The following is a 13,362-nucleotide window of genomic DNA, read 5'->3' as shown; positions in this document are numbered from 1 at the left end:
AAAGTGCTTGCTTCTTCACTGGCTTATCTCCTCGTGTGTGAGAGTGATTTTTCTATCTTCTTCCTCGTTATCAAGCTAACTTGTTCCTTCTTGGAGCCAAACAGGTGCCTCTGTTGGAAGTCACCACCCCCAACGCCTCCAATATGTCTGAACCGATCTGCTATGAGCCTTAAAAAAAAAAAGAAAGAAAAAAAGAAAACCCAGGACACAACAGAACAGTCTAAATCGGACTAAAGTAGGAGGGCTAAGGAGATCTTAGCGAGGACCTGAGCAGCCTTCCTCTTGCAGAAAGGGAGAGCAACCACGTGGTGCAGAGAGCCCGGAAGTGGGGTGTAGGGAGGCCAGGGTGCTAAGACAGGCGTAGCCATCAGGCCCTTGTAACCCCCTCCTAACTCTCTTGGCTGGCATCTGTTAAAGAAAAAGCTTGAACTAGCTCTCTAATTCTCTTTTGAACTAAATTCCAAATCTTTTATGCACGGACTTGGTTTCTCAGAGGCATTTTGGCTGACTCCCAGCGACCCTGGCATGTACCTCATGTGAGGACCTCTGGTTCTATTTCTAGTCCATATGGTAGACACGCTTACAAGCAATGAGCACATAGCCCAGGTGTCTTCAGGAGGAGCAAAACACAAGTTGAATTTAACTCTCGGTGCTGTTCTCACAATAGCCTTCTATAGGCAGAATTCTCGAAGATTCCTTAGGGCTGGTCACAGATCTGCTTCTCGCCTCTACCTCAGCGTTTCACAGAGCGCTGTTGGAGTTAGAGACACTGATTTCTGTGAGCTTCTAAACGATGCGCCAGGCTCCACCCATTGACTTTGTGGGTTTGAAAACAACCCATGGCATTTACCTTATCTTAGTAAACAATTATAAATTATTTTTAAGACATAAAATGAGTCCACGGCTATTTAAGAAACCATATGTGAATACTGCACAGTCCTGGGTTTTAGGAAGATTACAGACTTGGTGACAACACCCTCCCAAGTGACACTTTCATTAACAGGGTACGGCTAATGCTCAGCCAGTGACGATTACAACGATGCAGTTTTTCTAAAAACACTGCTGTGGTATTTTATCATCCTATACACAGCAAAACAATAATTACAAAAACAGCAACCTTAGTTAAAAGTGAATATAACCTACATTGCTGGTGGGGACGTAAAATGGTACAGCTGCTGTGAAAAACAGTTTGGTGGTTCCTCAAAATGTTAAACGTTGGGTTACCATAGGACCCAGCAATTCCGCTTCTCAGTACGTACGCAAAAGAAGTGAAAACAAGTACTCAGACAAATCCTTGCGCACATATTTACAGCAGCACTATTCACAAGAGCCAAAAGATAGTAACAGCCCCAGTGTCCATGAACTGATGAATAGATAAACAAAATGTGGTATATCCACACCATGGAATATTATTCAGCCATAAAAAGGAATGAAGTACCTACAACATGAACGAACCTCGAAAATATGATGCTGAGTGAAAGATGCCAGACACAAAAGGTCACACGTTGTGTGATTCTATTCATATGAAGTATCCAGAATAGCTAAAGCCATAGAGACCGAAAGCCCATTGGTGCAGGGAGGGGATAGGGAGTAACTACCTAATGGGTAGGGGGTTTATTTTGGGGTGATGAAAATGTTTGAGGACTAGATAGAGGGTGCACAATATTCTGAATGTACAAGATACCACTGATGGTTCACTCTCAAACGGTTAATTTCACATGATGTGAATTTCATCTCAATAAACAAAAGGCGAATGTGCCCTTAACAGGCCCCGCTTCCCCCACTTCCATGTTTGTACATCCTCTTCACAGATGGGAGTCACGTGGCTGCCTCACCCACCTTCCCGTGTCTCTTTCCGTGGCACCAGTGGCCGATGTAGGACACAGGCTGCGTGCTGCACTTGAACATACCAAATCCATTCCTCATGCCGTTTATCACTTCTCCTTCATAGGTGCTGCCATCCGGCCACGTGTACATGCCATGGTTCATGGGAATGTTCTTCACAAAGTCCCCCTAGGGCAAAACGGCCGTAAGAGTGACAGAAAGAAGGCAGCGGAGAGATCCTTACACCTGGGGGCTGTTCTCTCCTCCCACGAAACAGCTGAATATCCCCCACTCCCACCCCCCTCCTCCCTTCTCTACGCATCCCACCCTCTCTCACCTGATCCCTCCACTGGGTAGAGGGCCAGGCAGAATAAATATCTGGAAGGTTGTGTGTAGACTATGCTCCAAGATACAAGTGAGTGACATGGCAAAGTGGTGGCTTCCAATTCTGGCCTTGGGAACTTGAGATTCTTAGAATCCACCCCGAAGGAGGCTAATTTACTGGATTCTGGCACTCCCTCCAGGAGAGTCTGATGATCAGCCAGGCTTATTGATCGCTGGCAGAAACCTGTCTTTCTGCCTATGGTTCATCAAGATATTCTGCGGACATGTCAGCCCACCATCTGCCCCGTGAGCACCTTCCCGAGAATCCACTCTGCTCGGGACCAGGAGGGCTGGGCAGCACACAGTTCAGCACAACTCAGCCCAGAGCCAGCGGGTTCTCTTCCAGGATGTGACCTCGCTGCAGGCAGCCAGTCAGCAGAGAAAAGAGGACAGTGCAGCCTGTTCTGACCACTGACCAGATCCCCCGAGGCCAGCTGACCTCCCTGAAGATGCTTCTCCGAGAGCTTGAATCCTGCCCGTCAACCCTCCTGACAGGGCTGGGGGGGGGGGGGGGGGGGGAGGGGCGGGTCTGGGCCCGCAAGAATGAGCCCTGCCTCAGAACTTCCAGAGACAATGAACCGGAGACCACAGGCTAGAAGGCAGGGCGTCTTGGGAGAAGGGAGCTTTCCTGGAAACGTTGTCGGGACCCAATCCTCAGGCTCCCCTGGGCCTTGGAGGTCCTCTCCCCTCCATGACGGTGAAGGTGACCCTTTCCTCGCTCTCCCTGAGCCTCGTCTCCACTGCCCAGCTCCAGTTAGCTGCCCACCTGGCCCAAACCTACCTCTGTTTCCTTCACCTGGCTGCTATTTGAATACCTGCATTTGTTTTAAATATCTTCATTACCACTCATCATGTTAGCAGGTCTGCAACTGTGATTTTTAAAAGTGGCTCAAGCACTTTGTGGGTGGGAGTGGAAACTGGTGCCCTCTTTCGGAGGGCAGTTGGGTTATAGCAATCAATTTAAAAATACATATTCTCCTCAACCCAGCAAGATGCGTCAAGTGAAACCCACATAACGGAATCAAGCAGCCGGTGAAATAGGGGGATGTGGAGGAGTGGACATGGTTCCATCTCTAAGAAATAAAGGTACACAAGAGAGCGTATAAGAAACTATTTGTGTTTGTAAAAAGTAGGAGAGGCTAAGTTCACGCATGTGTGCAGTACACGCACGGAACACATAGAATACTCTAGAAACTGGTAACAACAACCACCAGAGGGTTCCGTGCAATAACGGGTTACTTTTCACCTATATTCTCTGGTTCTGTGGATTTTTTTTGGCCCATGTGCTAGATTACTTTTACGAAAGTAGCATGTCTAATTGTGGGAACCTGACCGTTAAATTTCACCATTACAGTTTAGAACTATAACGTGTTATAGGCTTTACCTCATATTTCAATCCGTCGGCCCAAACATATGTGCCTGGTCCGTGCATGAATCCTTCTGAGAACATCCCCTTCAAAACAGAAGAACAAACCCTGAGGACCAGTCGCTGGCTTCACATGCCTACTGCCGCCCATGGTTTCAGCCCTCAGGATAGGGCCTTATTTCCCCTTTCATCTGCAAGAATCTGGTTGTCTACACATTCAGCAATGGCGGCAGAGCCCTCCTTTGAGCTGGGACTGCACTGGTGTCCAACCGGTTCTAAAAAGGGTCTGAGTTGTCCAAAAAAATCCAATTCCCTAAAACTTACACCAGGCAGCCCCGTGCAGCTGCTAGACACCAAGTGGAAATTCAACCTGCGTCTTCCTCTTTGAATCAAGCCGTCAGAAAATTTTATACTTCAAAAGAATTCACATACTTTTGGTTTTGTGTTTCAAAGTTTAAGGATTTTTAAAAATTATTTAAACTGGATTAAAACTGTTATCTGGGTATCAGAAATTACTGCACTTGTAAGTTTCACACTCGGTCTGTTTCCCCTTCCTGGGCATTATCACTGTGTGTCTGTGTGTGTCACTGACGTGGACATACAGGCATATGACAGACAGCTGTCAGTACAGTTCATTTACACTCAGAGTGTCTATTGTTAATGGACAGGAACTAGTCACCGGAAACTTAACACACCTGAGTGTGCACATGCAGTCAGAGAAAACAAAGATAAAATGACACTCAGTTCTTCCTTAGAATCACTTGTCAGAGGCAGGGGGGCTGGAGGGGAGAACCAAGGGTCTGTGTAAACAGTGCCCTAACTTAGTGAGTTTCAAACTCTACTACACATCAGAGTCACCTGCGGGGGGCAGGGTTTGGTGTGAAACGCAGATTGCTGGGCCCACCCGCAGAGATTCCGATTCATCAGCAGGACTGGGCTGGAGCCCGAGAATTTGCATTTAAAAAAAAGATTCCCAGGTGATACTGATGCTGTTGGTCCCTGGGAACCCACTTTGAGAACCACTGCCCTCACTTCTCTAGCAAGAAGGTCTATCATGGTTCCGAGTTCACATGGGCTCACGTCAGACGGGGCTGGCCCTCAGGGAAACTGCGGGCAATAGCCAGCACTTCTATTTTCACAAACTAGAAAAGAGAAGATCACACCGCATCTACACGGGGAGGGCACGTGTACTCATGAAACGTTTGTTTTTCTTGTCTGTCTTTAGCAAATGGGGATCTAAACATGTGACAAACCCCAGCCTGACTGACACGGGTGAGGCTCGGGGCTACGAAGTCAATCTGTGGGGTGGGCCTCCCTCGTGATTTAAAGGAGATCCAACTGGTGATTAGCTTTAATCAAAATAATTTGAGTCTAAGGGAAATACAGAAAGCTTACAAAGCAAGTAGCTGACAGCGGCTAGGGAGGAGACCCCTACAAACGGAGGGCTGTTCGCCCCACAGTCGTGGGAAGGGCAAGGCCGCCGGTCCAGGCTTGAGCTTCCACGTAACCGTGTGCCTAAAGGCAGCAAGACAACCACTTAGTCTCCCCTGTGTCCTCAGCAGCCGGGAGGGTTTACTCTGCAATCAAGCGCTGGGTGTCGTTTTGAACTATTTACAACCAGCGCTGCATAAGACACCACAGCGGAGAAAGAAGATTCTGATCAGGGTAAACGAAGCACCTTAAATCCCAAATCTTAGAGCAAAGGAAGATGGCACAGCCATTTTAATGACTATCCTTCAGTCATAATACAGAGCACTTTTGAAGTTCTTAATGACACAGGAAAATGAACATGTTGTACGTTAAGGGGAAAAAAATCAGCATATTAAAACTCACGCTTTATAAGAAAAATTCATTCTCCTATAATAATCACATATTTCTTTGATAATCTGAATGAATGAATACCTTCGTTGTGGCATTAGCAATAAGGCAAAAAACAAAAACACCCCAAAAGTATCCAATACCTAGGGCATAGTTATGAATAGTAAGTTATGACACTATGCAGGGGCCAGCCCCATGGCCCAGTGAGGAGGGGTTCAAGTTCTGTGCGCTCTGCTTTGGTGGCCCGGGTTTGCAGATTCGGACCCCAAGCGTGGACCCACTCCACTCATCAGCCATGCTGTGGAGGCATCCCACATACAAAGTAGAGGAAGGTTGGCACAGATGTTAGCTCAGGGCTAGTCTTCCTCAAGCAAAAAAAGAGGAAGTCTGGCAATGAATGTTAGGCCAGGGCCAATCTTCCTCACCAAAAAAACCCCCACTACGGAATATCTAAAATAATTATGGAGGAGGGAATGGGGAGTTATTGTTTAATGGGTACAGAGTTTGTTTGGGATGCTGAAAAAGTTCTGGAAATGGATGGTGGTGATGGTTGCACAACATGGTAAGTATATTAGTACCTCTGAACTATACGCAAACGGTTAAAATGGTAAATTTTGTGCTATGTATATTTTACCACAATAAAAAAATTTTTAAGTTATGAAACCACATAGCAATACAGAAAATGATTCATAAGTGAAAAAGATTTCAAGATGTTATCTACAAAATGAAAGTGCCCATGTGAAAATACTGACACACCCATTGAAGGAATGAAGAAATACAGCGAACTGAAAACATTTATGGGAAGAGGATGATGATACTGGGATCTTATTCATTATTATCGACTATTCGACCTTAATGCTGTTTGTACAATAAATAGGAATCAGGAAAAGAAAAACATCAAAAGCGACTACTTCAGTTGTCATGAGCCATACTTTTCCCTTAAAATACATAAACAGGCTTCAAAACAAAATCAGCAGTAAGTACCTCCACTTTGTTTTGAAGCATCAACGGATATTTCTGAAGATGCGAATCTAAAGCTATCAGCCCACACCTTCCCCCCTCCCCAGTCCCAAGGCGTGCGACTCACGTGGTAGGTACAGCCTCCTTGAAAGACGGCAAAGCCTTCCCCCTCGTACAGTCCTCGGACTTTTTCCCCTTCATAGCTACAGAGACAGAAAGCTCAAGGTAACGAAGAATGTGAGTAAACCGAGGTGACAGTGGCTTAAAGTACACAATTGCCATCAGTGAAGAAGTACAAGTCACGTCTCCCATTCATTCACTCAACAATCATTCCCCGAGGGCCGCTATGTGCCTGCCCTTTCCAAGTCCTGGGGCTAGAGCTATGATCAAGACTGGAAAGTTCCTGCCCTTGGGAGACAATAGTTCACTGAGGAGAGACAGATAATAAACAGGAAACAGAGAAAATAATTCCAGATTGTGCTCAATTTTTGTGAAAGAAATGATGGGGGAATGTGACTGAGAGTAGGAGGAGGCTGCTGCACACAGATGGTCAGGGTGGAGGCTCTGAGGACACAAGGGTTCTACTGAGACCTGAAGGACGTGAGACAATCGACCATGAGAAGAACCCTGGGAAGAGGATTCAGAAGAGGGTACAGCAAGTGCAAAGGTCCTGAGGCAGGAAAGAGCCTGACAATTTCAGCAAACAGAAAGGAGAGCAGCACAGCTGGAGCACACAGAGTGGGGCGGCGGCGGGGGCGGGGGTGGGAGCGGGCAGGACAGGAGGAAGATGAGAGGGGGCAGGGGCCAGGTGGGCTGTGATAAAGACTTGCAACAAAATCCAAATCTCCAGGAGGAATCAGGAGAGGGTTTTAAGAGGTGAGGTGTACAAGATCAGGCTTGTGTCTTAAAAAGATCATGCTGGCTGCTGTGTGGAGAACAGATCGTGGCAGACAGCTAACTGCAGGGGGCGAGGCGGGCAGTGGCAGGGGAGAGAGATGGAAGGTTACAGTACGTTCTGGACAGTTTCTGTCTGGGATGATGAAAAAGTTCTAGACATGGACAGCGTCGTGATGGTTGCACAACATGATGAGTGCATTGAACACCGCTGAATTGTACACTTCAAATGGTTAAAACAGTAAATTTTAGATAATGTATGTTTTACTATGATAATTTTTAAAATTTTTTTAAAAGATACATTGTGGACACAGAGCCAGAATATGTGCTGATGCGCTGGACTCAGGGAAGGGAGGTGTCAAAAACAGTGCCCGATTTTCAGTTCAGCATCATGTGAATAACGTGCGATCTGTCACCTGTCCCATCTCTCGGGTCTGAGGGAAGTGAGGTGACAAACACAGGAACCCGTGACAGCCATGACCAAACTGGCTTATTCCATGACCCCAAGGAAGAGTAAACATTAGGAAATCGGTAAACATAATTCGTGACATCAGCAAATCAAAGAATAACCATCTGTTTATGACAAGATAACAGAAACGTATTTGATAAAACTCAGCAATCATTTCTTTAAAAATTCTAAGTAATGTTATGGGATGAGGAAACTACTCAACCATAAGAGACGATTTATGAAAAAACAATAGTATATATGATTTTTAATAGTAAAACACTGAAATCAATTCTGTTAAAATCAGGAACATGAGCAAGATGCCTGCTTTTATCACCAATTATTCAACATTGTTTTAGAGGTTCTAGTTAATGCAAACAGTCAAGAAACTGCCAAAGCAATCTTGAGAAAAAAGAACAAAGCTGGAGGCATCACAATCCCTGACTTCAAAATATACCACAAAGCTATAGTGATCAAAACACCATGGTACTGGTACAAAAACAGACACACAGGTCAACGGAACAGATGTGAAAGCCCGGAAATAAAACTGCATGTATATGGACAGCTAATCTTTGCAAGAGGAGCCAAGAACATACAATGGAGAAAGGAAAGTCTCTTCAACAAATGGTGTTGGGAAAACTGGACAGCCACATGCAAAAGAGTGAAAGTAGACCATTATCTTTCACCATACCCAAAAGTTAACTCAAAATGGATTAAAGATTTGAATTTAAGACCTGAAACCATAAAACTCCTAGAAGAAAATATAGGCAGTATGCTCTCTGACATGGGTCTTTTCAAATACCATGTCTACCCGGGCAAGGGAAACAAAAGAAAAAATAAACAAATGGGACTGCATCAGACTAAAGAGCCTTTGCAAGGCAAAGGAAACCAGGAACAAAACGAAAAGACAACCCACCAAACTGGGAGAAAATATTTGTAAATCATGTATCTGACAAGGGGTTAATTTCCAAAATACATAAAGAACTCATACGACTCAACAACAAAAAAAACAAACAACCCAATCAAAAAATGGGCAGAGCATGTGAATAGACATTATTCCAAAGAAGATATACAGATGGCCAACAGGCACATGAAACGATGTTTGACATCACTAATTAATAGGGAAATGCAAATCAAAACTACAATGAGATATCACCTTACACCTGTCAGAATGGCTATAATTAACAAGACAAGAAATAACAAATGTTGATGAGGATTTGGTGAAGAGGGAACCCTCACACACTGCTGGTGGGAATGCAAAGTGATACAGCCACTAGGAAAAACAGTATGGAGATTTCTCAAAAAATTAAAAATAGAAATACCATATAATTCTGCTATCCCACTACTGGGTATCTATCCAAAGCATATGAAATCAACAATTGAAAGAGACTTATGCATCTCTATGTTCATTGCAGCATTATTCACAATAGCCAAGACTTGGAAGCAGCCCAAGTGCCCATCAACGGATGAATGGATAAAGAAGATGTGGTATATATATATTTACACTGGAATTCTACTCAGCTATAAGAAAAGACAAAATTGTGCCATTTGCAGCAAGACAGATGAACCTGGAGGGTATGATGCTAAGCAAAATAAGCCAGACAGAGAAAGACAAACACCGCATGATTTCATTCATACGTGAAAGATAAAGAAACACATGGACAAAGAGAGCAGATAAGTGGTCACCAGAGGGGAAGGGGGGGGGGGCGAAAGGGGTAAAGGGGCGCCTATGTATGGTGATGGATAAAAACAACCATTGCTGGTGAGCAGGATGCAGTCTATACAGAAACTGATATATAATAATGTACACCTGAAATTTACACAATGTTATAAGCCAATATGACCTCAATAAAAAAATTTTTTAAAAGTCATAAATTATTTTTTTAAAAGTCAAGAAACTTGACTAATTGGCATAAATATTGAAGAGTTAGGAAATTATTTTAATTTGAAGATTATGTGATTATTTACCTATAAAACCCCAAAAGACTCTTTTTCGAATTGATGAGACATTGTGGTAACTCATGGAAGCGGGCAGCGAGGGTGAAATTGGAATACCAGTGGAAGGAGATGATTAACTCCCTTAAGATATCTTTGCATTATTTCATTTGTCACAACGAGTATACAGTACTTCAGTCATTTAAAACGATGGATAAAGACACTGTAAAGGATTTTCAAAAGAATTCATAATAGGTCCCTTCAGTGATATCAATGACACCTCCCGTCATTCCCTCCTCACACCTTTCCACACATTTCCAGGTGCTCTCGGCCCAGATGGGGACACGCTCTGTGTCAGGATATTCAATTCCTCTGGTTCCTGTGTCAGGGGACCAGAGGGCCCACCTTCCCTGAACTAGCTCAGCACACTTACCGACACTCTGCTCTGAGTTTCTCTAAAACCAGCACAACGTGGAACACACTTACACACTGCCTATACAGACCATATTTCATACTTTTTTGTATGCTTCTATAGTGCTCGGCTCACAGCTGGCACAGCGTGACTCGTTAATAAAGGGCTCCTGATATCATTCAAACTATAAATCCTGACTGAGCACCTGCCGGGCCGAAGCTCTGGTGTGTGGTATTCTGGGTGTATCTCTGCACCGAAAGAATTGTCAGCCTGGTGGAGCAGTCGAGGCCAATAAACAAATTACAGTAATTCATACATAATATATATGTATGGAATAGAAAATAATATATATTATGTATAAAGTAATATATAATAGAAAGTAATAAGTATGTTAGAAGAAATTTGGAGGAAAGTTACTTCCTGTTGGGAAGAATTAGTGGAAAAGGGTGGGTGGGATTTGGTCATTCAGAAATGAGGGACAGGGGCCAGCCCAGTTGCACAGTGAAGTTAGCATGCTTTGCTTCAGTGGCCTGGGGTTCACCGGTTTGGATCCCAGGGGTGGACCTACACACTGCTTATCAAGCCATGCCGTGGCAGGCATCCCACATATAAAGTAGAGGAAGATGGGCACAGATGATAGCTTAGGGCCAGTCTCCCTCAGCAAAAAAAGAGGAGGATTGGTGGCAGATGTTAGCTCAGGGCTAATCTTCCTCAAAAAAAAAAAAAAAAAGAAACAGAAATGAGCGACAAAATCCAGTAAGGGCAATCTTTGCAAGCAGAGATAAAAACAAACGGGATCATGGAGAGAAGTCTAACTGGGCTCTTGTGTTGGGAGGGGAGAGGAAGGCTGGGGTCAGAGCACAAGGCGGAGGTGTTTTATTCTGTAGACAATGGAAAGAAATCAGAAGTTCTTAAGAAGCGTTGGGTAGCCAACTTCAAAATGGCTCCCAATGATTCTCAGCTCCAGGTCTTCATGCCCAAGTGTCGTCCTCTCTCACACTGAATGGGGCTGGCCTGTGTAACCACTAGGATGTTGTGAACATGACAGGGGGTGACATCTGAGACTGGCCATGAAAGATACCGTGCATTCCGCCCTTGCTCTCTCTTGGATGGCTCTCTGCCATGTTGTGAGGACATTCATGCATCCCTGTGGAGAGTCCCTGTGACAAAGAAACAAGGTGAGGCCTCCTGCCAACAGCCACGCCAGGGAGACACTTTGAAAGCAGATTGTCCAGCCCAGACAAGCCTTCAGATGACAGCAGCCCCAGTTGACATCTTGACTGAACCTCATGAGATGCTCACCAAATACCATCCAGCTAAGCTGCTCCCAGATTCCTGACCCCCATAAACTGTGTGAGATCATACTGACTGTTTTAATTGTCCTGTTTTGGGGTGATTTGTTACACAGAGAGATAACTAATACAGGGAGTGATGTAAACAGAACCATGGACTAGGAATACAAATCTATGCAGGAGGCCTGGGAAGAGAGACCAGAAGCGGGGACATCTTTAGGAAACGAGCCAATAGCCCAGTCAAGAGGAAATGAAGAGTGTACACAGAGAGAAAAGGACTAAGGAGAGAAGCTTAGAGGAAAAAAAAAAACACGAAGGCACAGGGAAGGCAGAGGATAGTGTTACGATTCCAAGCCTGGATGTAGGAAAATGGTGGTGGCCTTAGAGAAATAGGGACCAATGGGGAAGCCAAGAGCTGGGAGAGAAACAGCAACATTCAGAGGAACCTTCTAAAGTGCGTATGCTCCCCAATTAAGAACCTGAGGTTCAGAAAGGTTCAATGACGAGGTTGATATCATCGAGCTAAGACTCAAATCCACATCTTATTCCAAGTCCTGCAGTCTTTGCTTTTGGACACGGGGAGTTTGAAGTCCAGTGGACGATGCCCTGTAGGGAGTTAAAAATTTGAACCTAAAACTCTAGGAGAGAGAATGATGTTAAAGACACAGATTTTCAGTCATCTAGGGAGATAGTAGATAAAGCGACAATAAGAGATTGCCGAGAAAGAGAACAGAGAGTGTAAATGTGGTAGAAAAGGCAGCACGGAAGACGCAGCCCATTCCAGTCACCTTTCAACTATGAGTTTGGTCAGAATGGGCTCCTCATACTGAGTGGCATCTTCATTCTGCTGGTGTTCAGACTCTCTTTTGAATCCCCGTTCGCTGAGCTGCATTTCCAACAGTGGGACAACACTGGGGGATATTTCTTGTCTAGCAACATTGCCACCTTGTTTGGGAAACTCTGGATAATCAGAAAGAGTGGATGGAGAGCGGGCAGACTTATCCCCTTTTTTGTCTGCTCTTTTCTTTTCTTTCACCATTGCCTTTAGAAGGCCTAAAGTTTACTTTAGGTATGTCAGTATCAAATGATTCCTTTGGTTGACAGCTGTTTGTTTCAAAGCATTGAAGAGTTTTATCTGAAAAATAAAAAATTACGTCTCTAAATACTCAGAGGTTTCACTTGTAGTTAAACTTTTAGCTTTACAACACTATGTCATTATCATTCTCCTCCTAAAGCTTGAAAAATTAATCACAAGTATCACCTTTTCTAAAAATAAGACAATCTCAATATGGCATTGGTTGTTCCTAAAATTTTTAAAATTGGAACCACATCTACCATTCTTTTTAAACTGTGTTTCAGTGAGAGGGGTATTCCTGTGATGAAAAGTGCTCACGTGCTGGATTCAGGCTCCTGGATCGCTCCTACCAGCTGAGTGTTCTTGAGCAAGTTACCTGATCTCTTTCTGCTTCAGATACAACATAAAAATGCCAGTGCCCTGTCTCATTATAAGAACTAAATGAGATGATGCACAAGATACCTAAAGTAGGGGACACAGTGCACAACCAACAACGGAGGGGTTATTTTATGTCACTTTCCTGTTTTCCAACTTGGAACCATTGGCTGCCTACTCCCTTTGTCAGTACCATCCCTGACTGAGTGCCTCCTGGGCCAGACAAGAAAGGGAGGGCTAATCATTTGTCTAAGGTGGCAGAGCTGATGGGCAGGGCTCCAAAGCCTTTGTCTGCTTGGCCCTCCAAAAACTGGCCCCACAGAAAGCATCCTAGCCTATCAAGCAGGACACACGGATGAGTCCTGGAGCGTAACAAGGCAAGTCTCTGTTCGCACGCCCCGAGGGTGCAGTGGGCACCCCTACCCCTCCCCCGCCCTCCTTTGCCTGGATGGCATCCTCTGGACACCCCACGTGCCAGCTCATCCCCACCTCTCGGCTTTGCTCTCACCAACCAACCAACCTTGGCCCGCTTCTCTCTTGCTTCAAAACCCACTCCTCTTTCCAGCCCCCCGCCCCCAGCTC

At 44.8% G+C, this 13,362-nt stretch overlaps 1 protein-coding gene across 5 annotated transcripts in view; it reads right to left on the bottom strand.

Annotated features, from left to right (window-relative positions):
* Nucleotides 1–13,362, bottom strand: part of RSPH10B (radial spoke head 10 homolog B) — a 55,392-nt gene that overhangs the window by 41,674 nt on the left and 356 nt on the right. For all 5 annotated transcript variants that reach the window (XM_014856003.3, XM_044747243.2, XM_070484179.1 and 2 more), the window contains exons 2-5: nt 12,119–12,465; nt 6,480–6,555; nt 3,593–3,661; nt 1,840–2,013 (exon numbers count right to left, since the gene is read on the bottom strand). In XM_014856003.3, coding sequence (XP_014711489.2) covers nt 1,840–2,013; nt 3,593–3,661; nt 6,480–6,555; nt 12,119–12,369 — 570 coding nt within the window. In that variant the 5' untranslated portion in view covers nt 12,370–12,465. The remainder of the gene's footprint in view (nt 1–1,839; nt 2,014–3,592; nt 3,662–6,479; nt 6,556–12,118; nt 12,466–13,362) is intronic.

This window comes from Equus asinus, chromosome 14, assembly GCF_041296235.1.
Source record: "Equus asinus isolate D_3611 breed Donkey chromosome 14, EquAss-T2T_v2, whole genome shotgun sequence".
Classification (NCBI taxonomy): Eukaryota; Metazoa; Chordata; class Mammalia; order Perissodactyla; family Equidae; genus Equus; species Equus asinus.
The sequence above is the reverse complement of the archived record's forward strand: the minus strand, read 5'-3'. Positions and strand labels throughout refer to the sequence as shown.